Source organism: Miscanthus floridulus, chromosome 6 (genome assembly GCF_019320115.1).
Source record: "Miscanthus floridulus cultivar M001 chromosome 6, ASM1932011v1, whole genome shotgun sequence".
In the NCBI taxonomy this organism is placed as follows: domain Eukaryota; kingdom Viridiplantae; phylum Streptophyta; class Magnoliopsida; order Poales; family Poaceae; genus Miscanthus; species Miscanthus floridulus.
Window position 1 is genome coordinate 7188986 of NC_089585.1, and position 25005 is coordinate 7213990.

Below are 25005 nucleotides of genomic sequence, written 5' to 3' on the forward strand. Positions count from 1 at the left end.
CTTACACCATCATAAGGTACACCATAACCATTTTGCCTCAAACACGAATCTGCAAACTTCAGTTCTGTAGAATCATTATTCAGGTGCTTCAACATTTTTGTCAAAGGTTTACGAAAATTTTGTACACTCTTTGGGGGCCTTGTCACAGAAAGAGGGACCAGGGTTCAGTTAAATTTACAAGCTCGTTACTGGTCTATCACCAGCATCAACCACATGAATGCTCCGCAAAGGAAAGGGAAAAAGAAGGCAATTGTGAAGTGATCACAGATTTAACAAACAAAACTGTATGAGATTCCTTATTTCTTCTGAAACTGACCAAGAATCATGGCCTTAGGCGTGAATGACAAGGGACCGCTAAACTTGTCTAGAAAAAAAGGTGATAAAATGAAGGGTCATGTACTCCTCATTTTGAGTGGAACTTGCCACTGACCGACTCATAAGTTGGCATGTTCAGAACTGCAGAATGCAGACGATAGGTCAGAAACATTCTAGTGGAATTCTAGTTGATATCGCACAATGTAAAGGTGACTAGCTGTCACTTACCGTTTCCATGAGATGCCATTGTCAATGGCGATGAAATGATCTTTTCAGCAACAGATGTTACATCTTTCAGAGTAACACCATCAATAGCCTTGAGAAGGTGCTCAGCAGGTTTCCTGCAGGGTTTTTATGAAGCCATGATTAGGTGGACCGGTGAGCATGACACAGAGATAACAAAATAGAAAAGCATCAGCAGTTGAATATATCTTTCATTGACATATACATAATAATAACATCCATGAACATAATATCTACAATAGCAGCAGGAAACATTTGATACATGCCGTCTCTCTGAAGCAATATCATGACAGCATCCTGTTGTGACCTCGAAGGGAATAGAATCACAGCTAAAAGGTGAAATTATCACAGCACTATAACATTCAAAACACATTACCTTTCACCAAATGCCAAAACTTGGCGCCCAATGTCTTCTGTTAGTGATGCCTATAGTTTCAATTATTCAAGTGAACCATCAGCAGTCACAGAAATGTATAACATTTTGTTTTAGAAAAAGAGAAAAATATTTGAAACATTCCTATATACCTGCGATTCCAGGTTCGCCAGTATCGCTGATTTAGCTGAGGCTTTAGCACGGTCTAGTTGGCTTTGGTCAACTGTAATGAGAATAAATGAAGTTCCAGGCAGGCAAGGAATCTAACTAACAGGAGCCCACAGCCAAGATAGGATAGTTGGGATACCTTGTCCAGGAGTTGCAAGGGAAGTGAGCTCTCTTGCTGCTAGGTCAATAGCTTTAGGAACAAATGATGCATCCTGATTATGAGATAACACTTTGTTATGATTTGTATTTGAAATATAAACTATGAACACTATGTTCATTTCTGTAATGATCGTTTTAACTCCTCCAATGAGTTTGCTATGTGATGCTGTAAGCATGGTTTGAGTTTTCACACAGAAAAGGTAACATATGTACTGTAACAAGTTTTAAGTGACCGTTTCCTCCCAAAACATACATATGATTACATGATATTTACTAAAATGACTACATTATGCATGACTTAGCAAGCTTGTGAATTTAATACTTACAGTAGATGTATGGATTCCAAAGATGCCAGTATTACTGTGAACGTCCTTGAAAGCAGAGATTGACTTGATCTGATCAAATTCATTTACTAGATGGTCTGCACAAGCCACAAAGCACACCTCAAATTCAGGGATTGGTATGATCCTGACTGCTTCGATTTGTGAGATTATTTTTGTATTTCATAGTGCTTCACATTATGGTAAAGATCTACACTAGATGAAATGAACATAAAAGAATAGTTATGGTGCAATCCGAACTAGAACAACTAAACCTTAGTGCACTTGTTGATGACACTACTAGATCAATAATACTTCTCCAACAGTGTGAAAGTTGAACAACATATTTTACAGTTTGTGTTGCTTTGTCCTATAAGATCTTGATAAAGAATAACCAATTCAGGGTGAGCAGTATCAATCTAGTACAAACTGGGAGCAAATCCTATTTGAATTATTAACCAGTCAGATAGTTGAACAACTCCAAGTCTCCAAATGCACCCGCAGTTTCTCAAAAGAATACATAGTATCTGGCATGCTAAAGGGTAAAATATAAACATCTGTTCTACTTACTTAGACGCGAATGCAGCCCCTTTCCTTGCCTTCCCCAAGAAAATTTGCCACCACCGCCCAGAAGTGTCTGTAAAAGATGTAGAGCTCTTAGTTAATAAAACATTCAATTGGCATACCTTGTTTAGTAAAATAGTGAATCTCTCAACAAACTGCCTAATGAACCTGAAGAACTGATACGGTCACAAAATCTTTTTCTTTGAGCCAACCACTTGGGACCTCGAATGCCAATGCAACATCTGTGTTCTATTTTGCAAGACAAAGGCGAAAGTAAGGATAGAAATCTAGGTGATGAAAGCGGTTAGATAAGTGACTTGATGAATGGACTGAATCCTAATGCTTACCGATGAATCTGCACTTCTTCTGTATTCTCCACCAATGTAGGTAGATTTTGGCCTTGTTGTTCCAGATACACTGGGAATGTCAGACAGAAGGGGTTCAGCAATAGATACCAATTCATCATGATCAACACCTGAAGCAGCTAGAACAATTCGGGGAGCAGTGTAGTTCTCCTGATACCCATGCAACAAAAGGTACAAATAACACGTCAACAAGGATACCAGGACATAAAGAATACTAAAGAAATTCTGGAGATGAATCTCACAATTATAAATTGCTCCAGGACATCTGCATTCAATTTGCTAATTGCATATTCTGACGCAATTAGTGGGTTTGCTAAAGCACCAGAATAGCCAGTAGAATGAAGAGCCTCCAAAAGGAAATTTTCAGGATTACTTGATGATTTCGCAAGCTCTGCCTTTAGCCTCAAAATCTGAAAAGGAAACATGTCACTATGTCAGCAAAGAACATGATACATTAAACTAAAACAGACATGTGGAAGGGGATGACACCAAGATGAAATACCTGTTCCTTGACCTCCCAATCAAGAAAAGCAGGGTTGCGTACACAATCAATAAGCAACTCAACCATTTCAGGCATGTAAGTCTTCAGGGCCCCGTAAGTGTAGCTCATCATCTCACGGCTAGCAGATGCTTTGGCACTGCCACCTATTGCCTCAATTTCACGCACAACCCGCAATTCACTCCTGTTGGCAGTGGTTGCGAAGGCCATTGTCTTCAACAGTTGACTGGCACCTGTTGTTTCAGGTGCTTCATATACAGAACCACAATCAACATAAACTCCAACAGAGCAAGATGATCCCTGAATAGGAAATAGAGAACACCCTATTATTATCAGCTGCTGATGAGGGCATGGATGGAATGAGTAACCATATAAACACAAAGACGACATACTGCAGATGTCTCAGAGGCTATTTTAACACCATTGGGAAGTGTTGTGACTCTTGTCTTGCCAGCCTCCACATGATCAGGTAGCGGAGGAGGAATAGTCACGCCCGGAAGTGTGAAATCTGGAGGAGGTATTTGATTTGACCGCGCACCAGTCAACCAGGTCCAGAAGCCACCAGACGACCCCTGTGCAACACTTGTGCTGGCACACCTGATTGCAACATTCATCATTTGAGCATCTGCCCCATGCCTCTGAAATAAAAGGAAAGCACCTATATTACAGTTCAGTGGTCAATGCCGTAAAGCTTCATACGAACACCCCGAGAAAATCGTGCTGACTCTTTGTTTATTATTACAGTAAAGGTATGCTTGCAGAGCAATATCTTGTGTAAGGAATCAGAATGACGGAGTTTTATACATCCTCACATAAAAAAGGGTTGTCTACATAAAAAAACCGTGGCGCTATCTTCTGTCTATAAACAGACATGAAAACTAGTATCATAAGTGGTAATGAATGATTGAATGAAATGAAACATTCTTCAACATCACACCGCTTATTAACTAACACAAAACATCACAAGGGTTTCAAACACATGCACTGAACAAAATAACTACAACATAAGCATGTAATCGTGAGAAGTAAACACTGGTGGTTTGAGGAGTTCAAGCCCATTTTTCAGTCAAGACTTGTGAGAGGTAACTAGGGATTTCGAAATCATATATTTCAGTTGATCCATCGTAACCAAATAAGAAAGGGTCAGTGTCCAACAGAAACCAAGTATTAAAATGGAACCAATTCTAGCATGCATTAAAAGTTTACTATGTCTAATACACTGTCAGGATGGTTCAGGGATCAAGCAACTAACACGACCCCTTGAGAACAAATGATCAGCGCGGACTTAGCAGAACTCACTCTACTAAAGTTTTCATGCCTTCACAAACATTCGCAAAAGCACGGATTCCACTTGCCCCCCACAGCCCACATTCACATAACAATTCTACAAACAAGCTAGAGGGTACTGAACATCGCATCTCAAACAACCACGTCCTCAATTCAACAGACCACGCTACGCATCAAGCCCGCGTGAGTCCGGACGACGGGAAGGTTCCGACAAGAAGGATCCTCCGCCTCGCGACGCGACCACAAGCGACGCCGCTGCGGATCGGCGGATCGCACCCAGATCTACCGGAAATGAAAGGAGCCAAGGAGGTCAAGGCAAGGGTAGGGTTCCAGGCGTGGGCGGCTCACCTTGAGGGCGCCGAGGCCGGAGGCGACTCGGTACATGGTCGCAGGTTCCTGTGGCCGAGTGGCTCGATGGAATCGTCGCCGGTGGCGTGGAGGAGGCGGGGGATGGAGCAACCAGGAACTCAGGAAGGAGATGGCGACAGGCCGTGAGACAAGTGGACGGCAACGAATCGAGCTCTCACACACTCGAGAGGGGTGTGTGCATATCGAGCGAGAGAGGCCGTGCATGTGCGGCCGGCCCATTCATTTTCGGCCTACAAATGTGGCCCATATAGGCCCAAATTTGTTAGTCTCTGTTGGACCTGCCGGATCATATCACGCGTGAACCGCCGCGCCGTGCCCGTGGCCCGTGCACGCCGAGATGGGGCGAGGCGATCACCGGCGCCGCTTGCTGGCTCCACCGTCTTCGGTGCCGGTGGCGAGGCGAGGGCTGGGCCACAGCATGCGGGAGGACGGTCGCGGTTCGCTTGGCGCGGCGACTGACGCCGATCGCTGCCAGGAGCACAGTGAGACGCGCAATCGCTTCGCAGCCCCGTGCTGGCGCCGAGCAGGTGAGTTGTTTGGTAGATTGCCGATTAGGGATTTCGTCGCTTGCTTTGCGCATCCGCTCTCAGCATATCGACTTTCTGGCAGAAAGTTTGTGCAACTTGTGAAGTATCTCGTTAATTTCGTTGCATTTCCTTATGTGTTTGGCGCGGGTGTTCTATCACCGGAGTAGATTGCTCTCAATTCCATCACAGAAAAGTGGAGAAATTCCTTCTGCGAGTGCCAAACTGCCAATAGGTGAAGGTGAAAATACGCTAGGCATGCGCATAGCTTCGATCACCTGCTCGATGAAATGCCGGTGTCAGTTCATAAATAGCAGTTGCAGCGTTGCAGCTGGCTTGCATTTTTTTCCCGGGCCCCCTGAAGATTTGCTCGTACAAGGCTGTCAGATGGTCCCTTGTGCTTTTGTTGGGCTGTTTGCCTGTTTCTGTATGCGTTGGACATAAGCATGATGATATACGGGCCAAGTGCCCAAGTTGCCATGGGCAAATCGAGATTTGGGCAAAGAGTTTGGTGCATGAATAGGGTTGGTATATGCAGGTGATTGGTCGTTGTGAGCGTAGGTGCAGGGTCGTTGGTTGTTTGAATCGTACTTTGTGAGCAGTTAGTGCTGTTGATCGGATCACGATATCGTATCTGGTAGAAGGCACAGATCAAGCATGCAAACTGTACGAGGCCTAATGCGTGGTAGCCTTCTGTAGCTGAAGGCGGTATGGTTTTACTGAACCTACAATTCAGTGTTTGTCGTTGCATAAGCGGTAGCTGGTAGCGAGAGGTTGCTAGTTAGCTAGTCTATTGGTGTTAGTTTCATAGAGTCAATGTAAATCACCTTTGCCAATGGTGGTTACTCCAAAGTCCAGGCACACCTTTTATCACTTACAGTACATCGTAAGTGTGACAAAAATGGCCCCCAATTCTGCCACTTGCTGATGATGAGCATGTGGAGCAATTCGTTTCACTCTGAGCTTTTTTGGTGTGTGTGTGTGGGTGGGGGGGGGGGGGGGAGCAATTTCACTCTGAGCTTTCATGAATTGCTCACTCTTTTGCTAACAGTATCGGAATCCAAGGGTCAGTGATCTTCATTTAGCTGTTATGTTAATTAGCTCCTTGAACAAACCTTTCCTACACCCCTGTTTTGTCTGAACCTTAACATATACTGTATCTTGAAGAAACCCAGCTGAGCAAACCCAGTTGTATAGGAAAAAAGAAGCTGATGACACATCCAATGGCTTGATCAAACCATTCATATCCCCCAATTTTTAGAACACAGATTCACAGTATTCTCAAGTAGCTGATGCATAGGCCTGGAAGCAGCAGAGCCAGTGAGATGTAATCGTTTATGACAGGCAAAATGGGGTAAACTATCTCTGTTTCTTCAATTCAATCGCTTACGCCTCTCACTACATTTCCTCATGCATGTATGTAATGTTGCTTCTTCCCATAAAGCCGCAGCTGTTTCAGCTTGATCATCTAATGATTGTTGCTACCCTTTTTGTCCAGTGGGTATACATATACACTTAAAATAACCATCAAGGGAAGGAAGCAGCATGTGCTTGTTGAAGCTCGTGCCTGATGATGTTGAAAAGTCCTCATGGCGCATGGGAGGGGGACCTGTGCTGTCTGCCCCAAGTGCCGAGTACGACCAGAGCAGGTGCAGTGCAGACAGCAGCACGCATGGTACTTATCATATACGACCTCGGCGTCCCGTCTCGCCTGCCTCTAATCTACTCCTACTCTATCCGCTGTCGTCATCGCGTGGCATGCAGGCTAGCCGGTGATCAACTGTAAAAACCGCGACGCGCCAACACTCTGTTCCTGCAGCTGATGGCTGTTCCCATCTTCCTATCGCCCTAGTTAGGATAGGTAGGTGCATATCTGTTGTCACGGAATGTGTCGAGAGGTCGATAACCCGACCTGTTTGACTGATCTTGCTCTATGTGTGCACAGGTTGTGTGCCGCGCAGAGAAAGCTGTGATCAATGGACCGTTGAACAACGCGTCTGCTCTGCTACATGTATTATATCGATTCAGGTGGACGGTCGGGTTTCAGAGAGATGGCTGCTCAGGTCTTATGTGGTACCACTACTTCACTCTTCACTCACGCTAAGAGCCTAGATCAGTCAAATGCATGAGTACATTCTGCTAACTAAGTAATACTCCTGCATTACTATTTATTAGCCTTTCTGGGGTGTTGCTTTCAGCGAAGCCAGAAAAAGAACGTATTTGCAGTGCACTCATGGCATCAGGATACGTATTTGCTGCGACTTGAGCATCGGCGATCAGCGTTTGCGCGCCCACCAAGCAGGTGGCGACGGATCCGTCGGTTGGCCAGAACCGCGACTCCTAGTGTATGTATGTACGCACAGACGTCTCCTCTCGCTCCCAAAACAACTCTCGACCGACCCGCTGATGATGGCGTTCCCAAGCCTGCTGCCATGCTTAGTCAAACGTGATTGGGTTGATTAGTCCTAACATTTATGAGCCCGGACCGAAGCCGAACGAGGTGTCACTGCTATACCACTGTGTGTCTTCTTGACGGACCACAATGAGAAAGGGGCCGAGGGACATTAAGTTAACACAAGCCAGATGACGACGACGACGACGACGCACGGAACGATCGCCGCCGGCCGCATGCGCGGCTTCTCCGTCTGATGGCCGCACGCGCGCGTCGTCCCGCGAGACGTCGTGTCGCCGTTGGGAGGGGTTGTCAGGTCATAATGGCCCGATTTGCCCATGAGAGGCACAATGCAACACACGGGGAGGTGGACTGGTCGAAGAGATCGCTTGGATTGCCCTACCTACCTTGGCTTTCTACTCTTGTTTTTCTTTTATTATATATAACAAGAAGAAAAATCCCTTCCTCGCTCTTTTCACGGGATTGGATGGAGTGAGGCGGAAGGGAAGAGAAGGGACAGCAGCAGCCAGTAGCAGACCAGGGCCGGGACCTGCTGCTGGTGTCCGTCCAGGTGTTGTTGTTGAACAACCCAAGCAGCTGGCCCTTTCGCGCTTTCTCGGACGCCGACGATGCCGACGCCGACGCCGTGGCGTGGCGCCGTCGCGGTCGCGCGCCCAGTCCCACGCGGGGACAAGCCAAGGACCTTAGGCATATGATACCTGTCCGTCCGAGCAGGGTGGCCCACCCTATGGTCCTCTGCGAGTGGGGCCACCACCAGCCCTGCCGCTGGTCTGGTCAGGTTCATGCTGTGTTCTGCAGTCTGGGCTCTGGGGTCTCCATACATGACAGCAATGGGAGGGGAGCCACAGGGATAGCTGAACGGTGGTGTCCGGGGCAAGTGGCGCCTGGGCCCCAGCTGTTCGGACTTCGGACAACCAGTCGATTGTGATCTGTGCCTTGTGCATTCAAGTTACTGGTACCATTGAAGCAAATTTAGCCACGCACGCAGATAACGCGGGCCTGCAGTGTTCCTCCCGTATTTTCTTGTGCTAATTCTGAACATCAGGACCAGTGCCCCGTTAGAAGTGCAATCTTGTGTCCGTACGATGGGATCACATTTCATCGTCAATAGTTATCATTGGATCCACTCAGTTTTCTAAAAGTTATCCGCTTAAAAATACATACATTAGCCACTTAAGTTTGCATCTTAAGCACGTAAAGGAACCCCCTAAATTTGCACCACCTATATCATTCACTACTGGATTCAGGTTCTTTGCCGAGTGCCTGAGGCACTCGACAAAGGCCAAATTGCACTCGGCAATTGCACCACCTATATCATTCACTACTGGATTCAGGTTCTTTGCCGAGTGCCTGAGGCACTCGACAAAGGCCAAATTGCACTCGGCAAAGCCTTTGCCGAGTGCGACACTCGGCAAAGAACACACAGCAAAAAATTGATCGGCAAAGTCCTCTTTGCCGAGTGTCTTTTATCGGGCACTCGACAAAGGCTTTGCAGAGAGCCCGGGGGCACTCGGCAAAGAAAAACGACCGTCACGGCGCCAGTCCCGTTGACGGTCGCTTTGCCGAGTGCCAACCTGTAGGCACTCGGCAAAGATTTTTTATTTTTTTTAAAAAAATTCTTTGCCGAGTGCCCTCTATCCAGCCCTTGGCAAAGATGTTTTATTTTTTTCTAAAAATTCTTTGCCGAGTGCCCCCTGGCCGGCGCTCGGCAAAGTTTGAGATTTTTTTTAAAAAAATTCTTTGTCGAGTGCCCTCTGACCGGCACTCGGCAAAGTTAATTTAAAAAAAAAATCTTTGCCGAGTACCATGGTCATGGCACTCGGCAAAGCTAGAAAAATGGTTTTCCGAACGCCTATTTTTCCAGCTTTGCTGAGTGCTGTGACCATGGCACTCGGCAACAGGGTCCTTTGCCGAGTGGAACACTCAGCAAAGTGACCAAAAATGGCAATTTTTAATTTTTTTTATATTCCATCATGACAAATAAATTCATACAAACATATATCACATATATATCTCATTCATCACATATATATCTCATCCATCACATATATATCTCATCCATCCACACATCCATCCGCACATATCACATTCATCACAATATATATCACATATATAATAATAAGTGCTCAAGTCTATCCAAATAAATCCACAAGTCCATCACAAGTCCATCAAAGTCCACAAGTGCATCACAAGTATATCACAAGTCCATCACTAAGTGAACAACAAATGAAAAAAATACAACGTGCACTCATCTCGGCAACTACGACTGTGGTGAAGGCCCAGCTCTATCATTCGAAGGTGCATGAGATGGATTATTTGAACCACCGTCAGATAGAGACTGCACAAAGGAGAAAAGATTGCATGTGAGACAAGATTATTTGGATAGCTAATCTAGGAAGGTAGAGGCCATACAAGCAAATCACAAGCGAAAGTAAAAAAACTTTCATACTCATAGGAGTAGCTACACTGCAGGACGCGGAGGCGGAGGTGGAACCAACAGCCCAGCTGACAGAGAGAAGCCCACACGTTGCCCAAGCCCTTGTAGGAACTCCGTAATGTCCGTCAGCCTCTACGCCTGGGCCTGCTGCTCGGCCCGCTCGGCCTCTAGCTGGGCTGCCATCCTCTGCTGCTCGGCCTCCAGCTCCTGACGTTGTCTCATTTCTTGTTCCAGTCGGGCCTACAATATTTTACTCTAATGTTTTAGTAATGCAAAGCTAATTAAGGTGTGTAAAGATCAATATATGACGAGTAAAACAGGAATAACCTCGAGTGCATCGACCCAATGCTGTGCAGCGGTCGACCGTGTGCGAATGGCCGGGCTCTCGCTCGTGCTCCATGCTCGGATCTAGGAGAGAGAGGGAGTAGAGGCCGTGTCGATAACGCCGTCGCCAAACCAGAACTGCCCATGCTTCTTGCCTTGCCCCGCCCTCTTGACGGCCTCTCAATCGAAGTCCTGGGTGCTCGGATCGTGGTTTGGCTCATGGAGCGACCTCACCACCTTAGTGTACTCACTGATGCGGAAGTGGATGCTCGGGTTCGTATATGCCTCGGGCGGGTCCTCCAGGTTGAAGGAGACATCAGACGTCGCCTTGCCCTTGTGGGCCATACACCATACCTAGAAGTCCGAGTAAGCCTAACCACTATGTGACGCCAACTGCGAGAAAGACATCACGATGATTAGAAATCAGGCAGAACTGAGCGTCACAATAGATAAATGAATTCGCATACCCATGCTTGTTTGTATCCGGCGAGGCTACGACTGCCTTGATGGTGTGCTGGACCTTGCATCTGCAAACGACGGTCCCGGGCATCCTTGTGCATCTTGAGGTACTCCTCCGTGAACCACCTCTCAACCATCATCGTCCAGCACTCGAGATACGCTTGGCACCACCAGGGAATCATTTACACGTCATCAAGTATTAGACATATAAGAAGATAAAATTAAACCAACTTAATCACAAAACGAATCAATATTGATGTTCTTCATTTACCTCAAGGTACTGCTCCCGGGTCAGCTGCATCTCTCTTGCGTCTTTCTTGGTTTTCCTCTCTCCAAGCTTCGACCCGTAGTAGGTTACGATGGCCTAGATGCGCACCTCATGATGCATGTCGGTGACGAGTTTTTTGCAGGCTTTGGTAGTCACCTGCTCCGCCCTGGCCTCAAATCCCTCCTCGCATCTGTAATAAGTCTACATACAAAAGCAATGTATCGGTTCATTATTTCAAGAAAAGTCCAATGAATGCGACGTATTGAGCAATGTTGTGCGAGGAAGACTTACCCAAAACTCTACCTTCACCCGCGCCGCCTTGTTGGGGTACTCCGCATCGAGGGCGACGGCGTAGTCCGGCGTAAATCCATTCTTCGCAAGATGTTTACCCATTTTCACCTTGTTTACCCTTCTCCTATTTCCACATTTGCTGCAGAGACACAAAACTAGGCAATGTCCTTTAGCAGCCTTATCAAATGCACTGTTCAAGAAAGCATCGGTCTTGTTCATCCATTCCGTGGTGTAATCATTCTGACTTCTTTAGCCCGTGTACATCCACTAATGGTCATCCATCCTTTAACATATGTATCAGCGAGTAATGTAACCATCAATTGCATCTGCATGGTGTTCCTACTGTCTAATAGGTGTGGATAGGTCCTAATCCCACCCGCGGATGCGTAGATGAGGTTAGTTTTCATGCTCTACTCCTATCCAAGACAGAATTTTGGCAGCACCTCCCCGTTGTTCTCCAGATACATGTCCCGCCAAAGAAGAGTGCGTATCCGGAGAACAACAGGGAGGTGATGCCAAAACTCTGTCTCGGATCAGAGCAGACCATGGAAACTAACCCATCTACGTATCCGCGGGCTGTCCAAAAAACATGGACAATCCAAAACAGATACGGTTATAGATATGCAAAGATCTGCATACCTCCAACCGTATCTCTTTCGAACGGGAGACGCCTAACTGGGTTACACGATCTACGACCATGATATGAAAAGAGGGGTTATACCTAGGGTGGCGGCGGAGTCAGGCTAGCGGGGCTGTGTCGGGTCGGTGCAGTGGCGAGGCAACGCGATGCAGGCAGACCGACACGGCGATGGGAACTCTGACTCGGCTCTGACGGGCTCTTCTCTATAAAAATAGAACAAAATACTATCATTTAAAAAATTGGCAGAACCTCCCCTGCACGGTGAGGTTTCCAAAACCTGCAAAAAATAACGGCACGATGGCCGACAAGCACATATGTCTCAAGAGAAGCCATGTAGTTTGGATATCAATCCATGCAGAAGAATATATCCAAGTATTACCACTACTTCTACTACTACTTCCACTATTGCTACTACTACTACCACTAGTTCTACTACTACTACTACCACTATTGCTACTACTACTACCACTAGCTCTACTACTACTACTACCACTACTTCTACTACTACTACCACTAGCTCTACTACCACCACTACTTCTAATACTACTACTACCACTAGCACTACAACAAGAGAGAGGGCATACCTAACGGGCGCCGAGGGTAGGGGTGGGCGGCGTCGGGGTCGGGGTCGCTGGAGTCGGGAATGGGGTCGGGCACGGGAGCCGTCGGGGCAGGCGGTCCACGGGGCGCGGCCGGGGGCAGGGCCGGCTCCTACTCCTCTTCCTACTTCTCCCCTCCTCCTCCCCCTCCTCCTCCTTCTCCTCCTCCCCTCCTCCCCCTCCTCCTCCTCCTCCGCCCCTCCTCCATTCGCCGGTGTTGGCAGGCCGGCGTGGGCGAGCTGGCCACGCTCGGCACACGCGGGCGCGGGGGCGAGGGCTGGCGGGGCTCGGTGGCTAGCAGGCGTGGCACACGGGGAGGGGAGGGCGGCGCACGGCATCGACGGTGGGGAAAGGCTGCGGCGCGCGGCACGAGGAAGGGCGTCGGCGGTGGCTGGTGGGCGCGGCGCACGGGGAGGGGAGGGCGGCATGCGGCGTCGGCGGGGGGGGGGGGGGCTGTGGTGGGCATCGCGCGTCGCGGGGAAGGGCGGCGGCGCGCGGCGTCGGCGGTGGCTCAGTGGCTGGCGGGCGCGGCGCACGGGGAGGGGAGGGCGGCGCACTACGACGACAGCGGGGAAGGACTGCGGTGGGCGGCGCGTGGCGCGGGGAAGGGCGGCGGTGCGTGGCGTCGACGGTGGCCCGGTGGCTGGCAGGCGCGGGGACGGCCGCGGGCGCGGCGCATGAGGAGGGGAGGGCGGCGCGCGGCATCGGCGGCGAAGAAGCGCTGCGGCGGGCGGCGCGTGCGCGGGAAAGGGCGGCGGCGCGGGTCTGTCTGTCTGTGTGACTGCCCGGCCGAATTCGCCTAAGTGCCCCCATCCACCCCTTTGCAACTTTGCCGAGTGTCCCGATCCGGTCGTCGGCATAGTTTTTTTTGAAATACCTTTGCCGAGTGTCCCTGTGAAGGCACTCGGTAAAGAGGAAATTTCTAAAAAAATTCAAAAACCCTCTTTACCGAGCGTCTTATTCTTGGCACTCGGCAAAACCCCCATTTGCCGAGTGTCATGCCCCGGCGCTCGGTAAAGTTTTTTTTTTTATTTTGGCCTCCAAATTTTTTGTGCAGCCCTTTTTAAAGTACCAGGAACTCCTCGTTAAAATTTAGGGATTTTTTGTGGCTTTTTGATATATTTAGTTACTTTATTTCGTTTACTTGATTTTTTTGAAAATATAAATTTGAACTGCATGTGGTACGAATAATGGAATTTAATGATTCAAAAAATAATAGTTATGTTACTGAGTGTAGTGTGAGGCCGTATCCAGGAACGAACCCGAAGTTTCGGACATCTTGTTCACGAAACATGACCGTGAACTTGCGTGCGAAGTGTTTTTAAATTCTATAAAAAACAAACGAAGTCCGAAAATCATGAAACTTGTTGAGATGTCGTGATATCGTATGTGGAGGCTATGATAAAAATTTCAGAAGATTTCGTGCATGTTGTCACGTACGATGCTTACAAACCAGGACATCGTGCGTGACAACGTGCACGAAATCTTCTAAAATTTTTATCATAGCCTCCACATATGATATCACGACATCTCAACAAGTTTCATGATTTTCGGACTTGGTTTGCTTTTTATAGAATTTAAAAACACTTCACACGCAAGTTCGCGGTCATGTTTCGTGAACAAGATGTCCAAAACTTTAGGTCCGTTCCTGAATACGGCCTCACGCTACACTCAGTAACATGACTATCATTTTTTGAATCATTAAATTCTATTATTCGTACCACGTGCAGTTCAAATTTATATTTTTTGAAAAAAAATTCAAGTAAACGAAATAAAGTAATTAAATATATCAAAAAGCTATAAAAAATCTTCAAATTCTAACAAGGAGTTTCTGGTACTTTAAAAGGGCTGCACAAAAAATTTGGAGGCCAAAAACAAAAAAAAACTTTGCCGAGCGCTGGGGCATGGCACTCGACAAAGGGGGTCTTTGCCGAGTGCAAGAATAAGGCGCTCGGCAAAGAAGTTTTTTGAATTTTTTTTAGAAATTTTCTCTTTGTCGAGTGCCTTCACGGAGGCACTCAGCAAAGGTATTTCAAAAAAAATATATTTTTTTAATTCCTCCCTTTGCCGAGTGCCATAGCTGTTAGGCACTCGGCAAAGACATTTCAAAAAAAAATATTGAATCTTTACCGAGCGCCGTGTCAGGGGCACTCGGCAAAGTATTTTTCAAAAAAAAAATCTTTGCCGAGTGCCTAACAGTAGGCACTCGGCAAAGAAGGACGTGGCCGAACACCGTTACGCGGGGCAGCCTATGCCGAGTGCCGCGCTTTTGCCGAGAGCCTGGCACTCGGCAAAGAAGTCCTTTACCGAGTGCCTTTTTTGTCGAGTGCCCGACACTCGGCAGAGAATTCTTTGCCGAGTGCAATTCTTTACCGAGTGCCCGATTTTTGACACTCGGCAAAGTAGTTTGCACTCGACAAAGGCCCTGTTTCCAGTAGTGATTGTGAAAAATAATTTAGAATAGCCGTATTACGCATATCTACCATTAGAAAAGATAATACTACGTACGAAGTAACCCCTAAATTTGTTTTTTAAATTACCCACATCTAAAATATAATATAATATAAAGTAGCCCCTTTAATATGTATCTACATTGCCCACTTCTGTAGTTATACAAAATAAACTAAATATCTTTCGAATCTATGTTTAGATCGACATCCATATAATCTATTGTGAAAATATTTTTTAATAATATATGTTTCCAAATCGCACACTTTTCCCACCATTAAAATGAAAGTGAGATAAATGTTACTATGTGATATGTTGTGGACCAAGTAAACATGTAGTGGATTGTGATTCGTGGATTGAGTTACTAGTATTGAAGCAAACTCCTCTTTTTTCCGTGTGCAGTATTTCTCCCACATTTTCTTGTGCTACTATTGAACATCAGAATCAGCACCCTGTTAGAAGTGCCCCCTTGTCCGTGATCTAATTGATCACATTCATGTAAACTCCTCTTGATTATCAATGGAATTCCTTATCCAGAAAAAAGCATGCCAGATTTTTCTTTTTTTACCACCAAAACTCCACATGTCACAGGGACAACCGGACAAGGAGATGTGGCAAGATTCTCTTTGGCAGTGGTGCAAGCGGTAGAGTCTTACCGCCTGTGACCGGAAGGTTCTGAGTTCGAGTCGTGGTCTCCTCGCATTACACAGGCAAGGGTAAGGCTAATCACTGACACTCTTCTCCAGACCCCGCATAGAGTGGGAGCTCTTTACACTAGGTGCGCCTTTAGTCTTTGTTTGCTCGTGGCTTCTATCATCTGCTGTGCCACAACTTTTGGTAAGATAGGTAAAAATGCTTAGGTCTAACCGTCCACGAAGCATTCTCCGTTGCTTTAAAAACTATATAGGCCATGCGTATTCTGGATGCATAAAAAATTAGATGAATGTATTTGTCTCTTTTATCCTCGGCTAGTGGTTTAATTTGAGTTTATTTCTAGCTCATTACAATGCCTTTTAGTGTTTAATAAAAAGCTTACATATCTATAAAAGTTCATGAATTTTCAATGTTTGTAGGAGAAGCTAAGGTTGCTCCTTTGTCCACGCATGCGATGCAGCAGGCGCATATTTTTTATGTGCTCTACCCTCTATACCCAGTTTGTAGTACTAAAAGTATTCGAGGTGTTGGGGCCGGGCCATCAAGTGTTGTACTGCTCCATTTGCCTTGGGTAGGAAGCAAGCTCTGGGATTCACCTCTCTCTCTGTCCAGCTCCAGCATCACGCACTCTCATGGCAAAAAGGATCATCATTTGAGCACAAGGCCTCCTCCATATGCCCATGTGAGACCTCTTATCTCTGTTATATCTTGCTCCTGCAATTTGCAAACTTCATTATTGTGCAGTGGAAAGAAATTTCCCCTTTCCATCATCCCATGCATGCAATGCAAGCTAGAGAAAAAATAACAATAATGACCAAAAAAAACCCTTGACCAATCCTCACATGTTTACTTTATGTGAACCGTGATTATTAGGCCCTTTTCTTACATTGTGCACTGAATAACCTAAGTGGTTTACTCGTTGCTGATGTCAGATACTCAGATTTGCGTGTTTGATAGTATATGCATGCAAGCTAATGCTGCTACCTTGAGCCTACTTGGCTAGATAGTAGTAGATACAATCTCTCTCTCTCTCTCTCTCTCTCTCCGCGTGGGAGTGAGTGCACTGCAGGGTGTGGAATCTGCAGTAACAGCTGTGGTGTGGTGTGGTGAGGCAGCCGTTCTTCATATGCCTTTTGCTTTTGCTTGTCCTAGCTTGCCAGCCAGACAGTCCCTGAACTTTGAAAGTCTGAAAGCCCAATAAAAAAACACTTGCATCAACAGTAAACGTCTAAGGCAAAGGTGCATGCCGCGGCACCATCTTACGGGCAGTTTAATTATAATTAATCAAGCATAGATGAAAGGTGTCCATGTCTTGTGTCGTGCTTAAGCGAGAGCGAGAGAGAGATAGAGAGAGCTTGGGAGGAGAGGGGCCCTTTAACTTTTCCTCAAGGGCTAGAGGGGTGGGCTTCAGTTAAAGTAGGCAGGAATTCTGCTCTCATGTATTAAACCGGTGAAAGCAGCTGCCTGCCTGCCTCGATTTTTTTATATGTACCCCTCTCCCTCACTGCTCGCTCTCTCCTTTGCACCCCTAGTACTACTGCTCCTCCGACTTGCTCTTCGGTTTGCTTCTCTTGCCTTCGTTCACCTGCTTGTTTCGATTCGATCCATCTCGTGTTCTTGCTGAATTTTGCTTGATGACCATATATATGCTTGTTTTGATTTTACTTTGCAGCGCAGCAAGACGGAGAAACAAGAATCATCCCTCCCCTACTACTACTACTCATGCATGCGCACTGCCTCCTGGTGCCGCGTATGAACCAGACATGAATAGGGGGCACAGCAGCAGCTCCAAGCTCATCAACGAGAAGCTCGAGGAACACCGGATCTCCACCGCGAAGCACTGCCCCCACTGCGGCGAGAAAATCGACAGCAAACCGGTATGTAGTAAGTATGTGTCAACTGTCAAGTTGACAATAATTTCGTTTTGCCTTCGTATCTTGTGCGCACAGTTGCACCCCCTCAGCTAGCATCAGTATCATACTACCATGAGACTTGGTGGTGCAACTTATTTTGATGGGATTAATTGCTGTAACTGCAACAAGGATTGGGTGGGGCTGCCGGCAGGCGTCAAGTTCGATCCAACTGACCAGGAGCTGATCGAGCACCTCGAGGCCAAAGTGAAGGATGAAGGCTCGAGATCTCACCCTCTCATCGACGAGTTCATACCCACGATAGATGGGGAGGACGGCATATGTTACACCCACCCCGAGAAACTTCCAGGTGATCGATGGAGCTCTATCTAATAAACTAGGCATTAGCAGAAATATTTCTGAACCATATACTTATACAGTCATATTCCTGGCCTTTCGAGCTTTGCTTTTCATGGAGTGATATATTGTATGTTGGGATTGTTTCACCATGAATTATGTGCCATGGTTTGGATTTGGGATATGGCATATATTCCCTTGTTCTCGATGTGCTCTACCCTCTATTCTTAGTGTTGTCTACATGTGCTCTTGGGTAGGAGTATATGCAAAGAGAATTATTGTTTATGGAAAGTTGTGCCTACCCTGATCTTACCTCTCTCAGCTCCTCTCTGTCATGATGGTAAGATGCTTCTGAAGTTTCCAAATAGGTTTCTTTCCTTTCTTTCTCTTATCTTTTCCAGAGGTTTGTTGCATCTTTCAAGAAACATTGGCCACCCACCCAGCTCTCAGTTTCTAACACTACAGTTCTTGCATCCATATGCCTTGCATGTGCTGATGATCATCATCAGGTGTGACGAGGGATGGCCTAAGCAAGCACTTCTTCCACCGGCCGTCCAAGGCCTACACGACGGGCACGAGGAAGAGGAGGAAGATACAGACGGAGTGCGATGTCCATAAGGGCGAGACGAGGTGGCACAAGACTGGAAAGACGCGGCCGGTGATGGTGAACGGCCGGCAGAAGGGGTGCAAGAAGATATTGGTACTGTACACTAACTTCGGCAAGCACCGCAAGCCGGAGAAGACGAACTGGGTCATGCACCAGTACCACCTCGGCGACCTAGAAGAGGAGAAGGAGGGGGAGCTGGTGGTGTGCAAGATCTTCTACCAGACACAACCCAGGCAGTGCAGCTGGTCCTCCGACCGGGGCGCCGCTGCCACTGCCATGGCAGCAACGACGACGGCGACGCAGGAGCAGCATAGGAGGGATAGTGGCAGTGGCAGCTGCTCGTCTAGGGACCACGAGGTGTCAGCAGCATCGTTCCCGGCCGGATACACAGTCACCACGGCCGTCGAGATGCAGCAGCATATGAAGCAGCCTGCGGACCATTTCAGCTTTGCGCCTTTCAGGAAAACCTTCGATCAGGAGGTAACAACGTAACCACCATTCTTCTTCATTAGCTCTGTAAGTACATATATGACTGGTGCAGTTGTTTGTTCTTTGAGGGGACTGGGCCGGGATAGAGTCAAAGTGTGTATGTGAAACTGTGCTGGTTAGGTTGGGGAGAACATCATGCAGATCAGCATCGATCCATTCCCATGCCCCATGCATGCTTCTGCTTTATTTTCCTGTATTTTTCTTTTGGTATATGGATATATCTACTTTCTGTTTGATTAGATGAGCTTCCTAGCTTGTTGCATATATATGCATGGGTGTCTTGGTAGCTGACCAAATGTAGGACGTGCCAATCTAAAGCAAAAGATGAGCTACACATCACAGAGTATATATGGACCCTTTTAAGAAGTTCGAGTCTCACATCATTTTACTCATATTGCAAGCAACCCTAAGAACCATCCAGGCATCCACCCACCGTGAAAGCAAAAACTACCAATAAATTTCCTTTGAATAATTGGTGCGTCTTATTCTCTTATTCACTAAAAAAAGATAAAGCGCAGTTAATTATGTAAATAGAAAGTAACTGTGTGCTCGAGCAGGTTGGTATAGGTGGTGATCAGGTGCCATCTAATCAGCTTGGACGATCAGAGCCGCATCATGCCGGCCAGGGGCAGCAGCCACACGGCCCGGTGCTCGGGACGACGACGGCCGTGCCTGCTACAGCTTTCCTGATCAGTAGGCCATCGAACCCCGTCTCGACTATAGTGCCACCTGCAATGCAGCACGCATCAGTTGTTCTTGATCATGATCAGTTCCATGTGCCAGCAATCCTTCTCCATCACCATGACAAATTTCAGGTGATTAATTCGTATTGGCTTGTTTTATTTCTTTCATGCATTTGCGAGGAAAAAAATAATTAAGGTGGTCTTGCATATTGGGCTTGTAGTTGGATTCTGCACGCAAGCTAATTTGGAATGGCCCAATTACACGCATGCGTGTTTTCTTAATTAGCATGTCTTAGTTATTAGTTGTTGTATCTTTTTTAATTTCCATCCCATCTTCTTCCCATCCTTGAGCGTTTTCAAATTAGTAAAAACCATGTTACAAGGCACCTTTTTCCTCCTTTAATTGAATGGTGGCGTGTATTGCTCATTCTTCTTTTCTTTCCTTTTTTAGAAAAGTATGTTTTGTTACCAAAATGGAAAATGTTAAGAGCCTTGGTGTGGTTATCTTTGCTTTCTTGTCTACACAATCCTAGCTAGCACAATATATTTTCTGATAGAAAAAACTAGTAGTATTATTGTTTTATGCAAAATTTCTAGATAATTTTGGTACACAACCATCAAGGTTTTCTTACAACACATCGTGTATAAAGTCACAAAAGTCTTTTCAGCTCTAATATTTGTACTACTTTTTACAGATACATGTGCAATAAATCACAAAAATATACTCACTATTTTTGTATGTGTATTTAGTAATTTTCACTCGTGCTCTTTAGTACTGAAATCACCTCTGCATCATGCATGCCTGGAAAATGTATACCTGAATGGCACATTAAACTAGATCTATATACATGAAGAATGTTCAAATTTCCATGTTTCACTCCCACATACACTTGTAATTCAGTCCCATGATGTTTTTGTTTGAAGATATTGATGCAAGACCAACCATTTTAGTATCATATCCTTGGAGATTTCATTTGATTTGAGTCGACTGTGGACATACCTATGGGCCTAATATAAGCTTGTAAAGAAAGAACTGTTGTTCCATGGCCATATACTCTTTCCAATAGTTCCTTTAGCTTTTAGCTAGCTTGTTTCTTTACTGAAACACTGCTTTAATTATTTTGTTTACAAGAACACTGCTTTAGTTATTGTTCCATTTCAACATTATTATAACAAAGAACATGCAACAACAGCCTCAGCACCAACAGCAACAGCCACAACAAAAGCTTGACCACAGGTCTGCCGGCTTGGAAGAACTGATAATGGGCTGCACGTCGTCCACAAGCACAAAAGGAGTAAGCTAATTTCTTTCAGTCCTTTTTAAACCGTGTGCAAACGTGGTAGTAGTAGGATCAACATCATCACAACGACATATGATTAGCATTGGGCTCTTATATGCCTGAATAATTTAGAATGCGTGCAGACATCTAACGATTCGGCATGCATATGAACATTATCTTTCATATATATTGTGCTTATTATTATGTTACTTTTAAATTTTCTCCCTAATAACATACTCTTTCCATCCAATTTTGATCTTTGTATAACCTGTGGGCAGCGAGACCAAATAGTGTGCATTCATGTTATATTGATTATTTTGTATATATAGACAGCAAAGCTGCATGCATGTTCTCATGCAGGCGAGGTGAGGGATAGCCTAGGAGAAGAAAGACTGTACCAGGGGGGTCCTGAGGAAACTTCACTGTGGGGTCCCGTAGTCTCTTTGTCGTTCTAGCATTCTGAAACTAGCCCTCACCATGACAGCTTTTTCCTCCCATTTGGTTCCCTATTTATATTGGTTAAGGTGCTTTTACAGCATGCATACGAGAGAGAGAGAGAGAGAGAGAGAGAGAGAGAGAGAGAGATCTGTAGACTGTAGTGTGTGTGTGAGAGAACTATAGATCACTGTAGTACTCACAGTGAGTAGAAGAAACATCATGAATATCTGCAAACAAGGACCACCCTTTGCTTTGCTTTTCGGTGCCAAAGGAGAGACCAAAGACCAGAGTAAAAACAAGACCATACTTTCCTTGCTTTCATGACCATATACGTGAAAACGAGGGCTTTTTCTCCGTGTCGGTAGCTTCCTCTCTTTTCAGACTATATGAGTTTTTTTACTGTTATCTCTTCAGAAAAAGTGCCAAGGAAAAGGGGGCAATATCATTTGTCTTCTCTTGCACACTGTTTTTTTATGAGTGGGTTCACACGAAAACCATGCATGCACATGCTCTCATGTAACAGTCTCCCGGGATAGTCTTGTCAAGATATCAGTTTAGCTATATTATACTATAGAACATCCTGATGATTACAAGCTATATTGCATGGTTTAACAGCTATGTCATGTTGAACGTATACGTAAATGAGGAACTAGACAGTTAGAAGATATACTACTGCTTATGTCGATCTTGATCATACATGTACATATGTTGCATTATATTATTCACTGCTAGCGTATGCATATACTGCTCTCTCGCTCTTTCAAGCGATATTACCTTTTGCACTTGTTCAACTGTTGCACTCCACTGAATCACTAGAAGTTTCTTTTTGACCCTCTTTTTCCTATTCTATTGTAGGAAACTTCAATTGCTCACCCCCAAGAGACAGAATGGCCTTACCCGTACTGGCCACCTGACAACCAAGATCATCATGGATAGTAGCAACAGACTGGTAAATAGTGGCGATGAATGCTAAAGGAACACTAACCACAACCAGTTTCACTGGAATGGTTTTTGTTATTCAGCGTTGCTTTCTTGGAGAATGTACACCTGCTATAGTGGGGAAACAACAGAGAAGAAACAGATCTCTGTAGATCTCAATAAAAAATGAGGATAGATTTAGCTAGTTAACTGTGTGAGCTCTCCAAGACAGAAGATACAAAATGGCCAACGAAAAGAGAAGAGGAAAGATCGATGGGAGGAAAGGTATTGTTTGTGCTGACATTGAAGGGGTCATATACATGTGTGGGCCGCTAGATGTATTAAAGCACCTTAATCAAGTACAACTATAATCAGTTCACGGTTTATCACAGTTTTTTTATTCGTAATTTCCAATTGTAAAAAGTAGTGGTATTGTTTGCGTGTACATTAACCCTTTTAATTTCTTTTACTTTCTAAATTGATGCTGATTTTTCCCTTGGTTAGTTTGTGCTAATATGCATTACAGAGAAAAAAAAAACTTAGTCAGAAGCTCATAATTCCTTCCTTTCTGGAGCACAAACATTGTTTGCTTATTGTTATTGTTAATGTAGTTTTTTTGCAAGTAGAATTCAAACTACATTGTTCGAAGGAATTAGTTGATTGATATGATTATTGTGAATCACATAGAGATATTTAAACAAATATTGTCATAGCATAAGTGTATTAAAACATATTTGCATGCTACTCTGTGGAGTTAACTACTCTTTGTGTATATTAGTTTAAGTTCTCTCCATATAAATCATGTAATAAAACAATATATATTTTAATTCATTATATTCAAAATTATATCATTTATCATAATTTGATTCATATACTGTGCTTACATATGCACAATAAAAGGGGCCGTAGCTATGATGGACTCCACGGGAAAAATAAATTGGAGTTGACTAAATATAAAAACTGAATTTTCCTTATGTAAATGAAGTGTTTCTCAAAACCTTGTCTTCTACTAAAGAGCATATGACATGGAAAAAAGACATGTCTCTTTTTTAAGGATATCACTAGGTAAGGGTAAGGCCTACCATCTATACTTGATATATATTATGTTTTGTTGGTGCAAACATTCAACATGTTTGTGCATTCTTGTCTTAGTCTATGTGAATGCAAACATTTCCCACATATTGTACATTTTCCACATGTTGTACATTTGCCTCTCAAAGTCCTTATTCTGAATTATGGATTGCTCAAAAGAGAAACTTTGTGAACGATGGGTGAGTTTTTTTTTATGTTGCCAAATATGGTAGTGTGGTGCTTTTTCAAATATATAATGAAAGATTCGAATTCACATCAAGTTGGTAGAAGAGAAGTGATGGGCACAAATAATTTCCAATGATGAGAAACATGTAGCACGCACTTGGGTGATCGACCTAATTAATCTCTTTCAGTGTTTTAAACCATGGGCTATATCATTTAGCAGAGAGCTCTTCTCAGCCGCTATAGCCCGCTATTTAGTACAATGATAGGCGATGTTGCGGCAGCTGGCATGAGCCCCTTTCATGCCGCTATAGCCCGCTATTTAAAACAGCCATCACTTTGGTAACAAATATGACATTATTGAATTTAGTCTTTGAAGCGAGTCTTGATCACAATCATTTGTTAAGATAGTTATAATTCCTAATAGGTGCATAGTATTATGAAAGTATTGTTCAACACAAATCTACTACCCATATCATTTGTATATCTCCAAACTATATATTTTGGGAGCTATCAGTGGTCAGAGTTTCAAAAGTTATTGGGTTTTAGTCAAAGCTATCATCATATGTAGTGGTGATTAGAGCAATAAATTTTCCGCTCCAATGACGAGGGCATTGCCTTATAAGTAGAAGTAAGTTTTATCAAGTGTTTATTGATAATTTCTCACCAAAAAAGTGTAATTGTGTATGAATTTTAATAACATGTGTAAGCCTATATAATAATAATAAATATAATAATAGTAGGAGCAGTAGCAGTAGCAGTAGCAGTAATAGTAATAATAGTAATAATAATAATAATAATAATAATAATAATAATAATAATAATAATAATAATAATAATAATAATAATAATAATAATAATAATAATAATAATAATATGTACGGACATAGTGGCAGTCCATCAAGATTAGTTCGGTATAGTTAAATTTTCCTATGGAACACAAGAACAGCCCTTGGACTCCATAATATATATGGCAAGAACAACCCTTGGGGAACACAAGAACAAATTATATAATGAGATTGAGAAGCTAGTTTCCGATGGAATGAGAGAATTGAGAGAATGACAAAAGGACTTGCAATAGTGCATAGAATTTGCATTGGGCCCCCACATGATGCATAGGCTTGCTTTGCATATATAGGTAGATCTATCTGTGTGTATACACGCTAAGATTTTTTGAAATGAGGTCAAACTTAGGAGTACTCTTTAGTTTTAGTTTTAATTTTATTCGTGGACATAAACATATACATGCCACATAAACATATAGGGTATACGTAAATCTGTACGCCTGTCTTCATGTACACGGTTTTAATTTTATCGTGTATGTTGTTAGTTTGTTTGTGACTAAAATTCTCTCGGTTTTGAATTCTAGGTTGTTTTGATCTTTTATCCTAGCTCCATTAGCTAAGCGTA

The 25005-nt window shown here is 44.5% G+C and overlaps 3 protein-coding genes and 2 long non-coding RNA genes across 7 annotated transcripts; 4 read left to right on the forward strand and 1 right to left on the reverse strand.

Moving 5' to 3' along the window:
• Positions 1-50: 50 nt before the first annotated feature.
• Positions 51-4807, reverse strand: LOC136457536 (mitochondrial-processing peptidase subunit alpha-like). Its single transcript, XM_066457565.1, has 13 exons — positions 4642-4807; positions 3399-3644; positions 3010-3306; positions 2750-2917; positions 2490-2657; positions 2311-2391; positions 2149-2215; positions 1585-1679; positions 1239-1311; positions 1084-1154; positions 935-984; positions 544-656; positions 51-456 (listed from the first exon to the last, which is right to left on the reverse strand). The coding sequence occupies exons 1-13, from the start codon at positions 4675-4677 to the stop codon at positions 404-406; spliced, it is 1518 nt and encodes a 505-aa protein (XP_066313662.1). The 5' UTR covers positions 4678-4807; the 3' UTR covers positions 51-403.
• A 164-nt stretch (positions 4808-4971) lies between these two features.
• On the forward strand, positions 4972-7681 carry LOC136461584 (uncharacterized). The gene is made up of 4 exons (XR_010760379.1): positions 4972-5189; positions 6685-7047; positions 7132-7259; positions 7385-7681. It is a non-coding gene; the product is annotated as an uncharacterized lncRNA (long non-coding RNA).
• A 4980-nt stretch (positions 7682-12661) lies between these two features.
• Positions 12662-13420, forward strand: LOC136460161 (uncharacterized). The gene has a single exon (XM_066459975.1). The coding sequence runs from the start codon at positions 12662-12664 to the stop codon at positions 13418-13420; it is 759 nt and encodes a 252-aa protein (XP_066316072.1).
• Positions 13421-15491: 2071 nt separating this feature from the next.
• LOC136461585 (uncharacterized) lies at positions 15492-16395 on the forward strand. Its single transcript, XR_010760380.1, has 3 exons — positions 15492-15563; positions 15657-15781; positions 16139-16395. It is a non-coding gene; the product is annotated as an uncharacterized lncRNA (long non-coding RNA).
• A 733-nt stretch (positions 16396-17128) lies between these two features.
• Positions 17129-22838, forward strand: LOC136461583 (NAC domain-containing protein 75-like). Of its 3 annotated transcripts, none has more exons than XM_066460866.1 (7): positions 17129-17279; positions 17392-17596; positions 17762-17939; positions 18436-19013; positions 19580-19837; positions 20884-21000; positions 22279-22838. In XM_066460866.1, exons 1-7 carry the CDS (start codon positions 17206-17208, stop codon positions 22357-22359), a joined length of 1491 nt encoding a protein of 496 aa, XP_066316963.1. In that variant the 5' UTR covers positions 17129-17205; the 3' UTR covers positions 22360-22838. The 3 variants fall into 3 exon arrangements, with proteins under 3 accessions (XP_066316963.1, XP_066316965.1, XP_066316966.1); XM_066460868.1 differs by having other exon boundaries at positions 20899-21000; XM_066460869.1 differs by having other exon boundaries at positions 17149-17279; positions 17397-17596.
• Positions 22839-25005: the final 2167 nt, after the last annotated feature.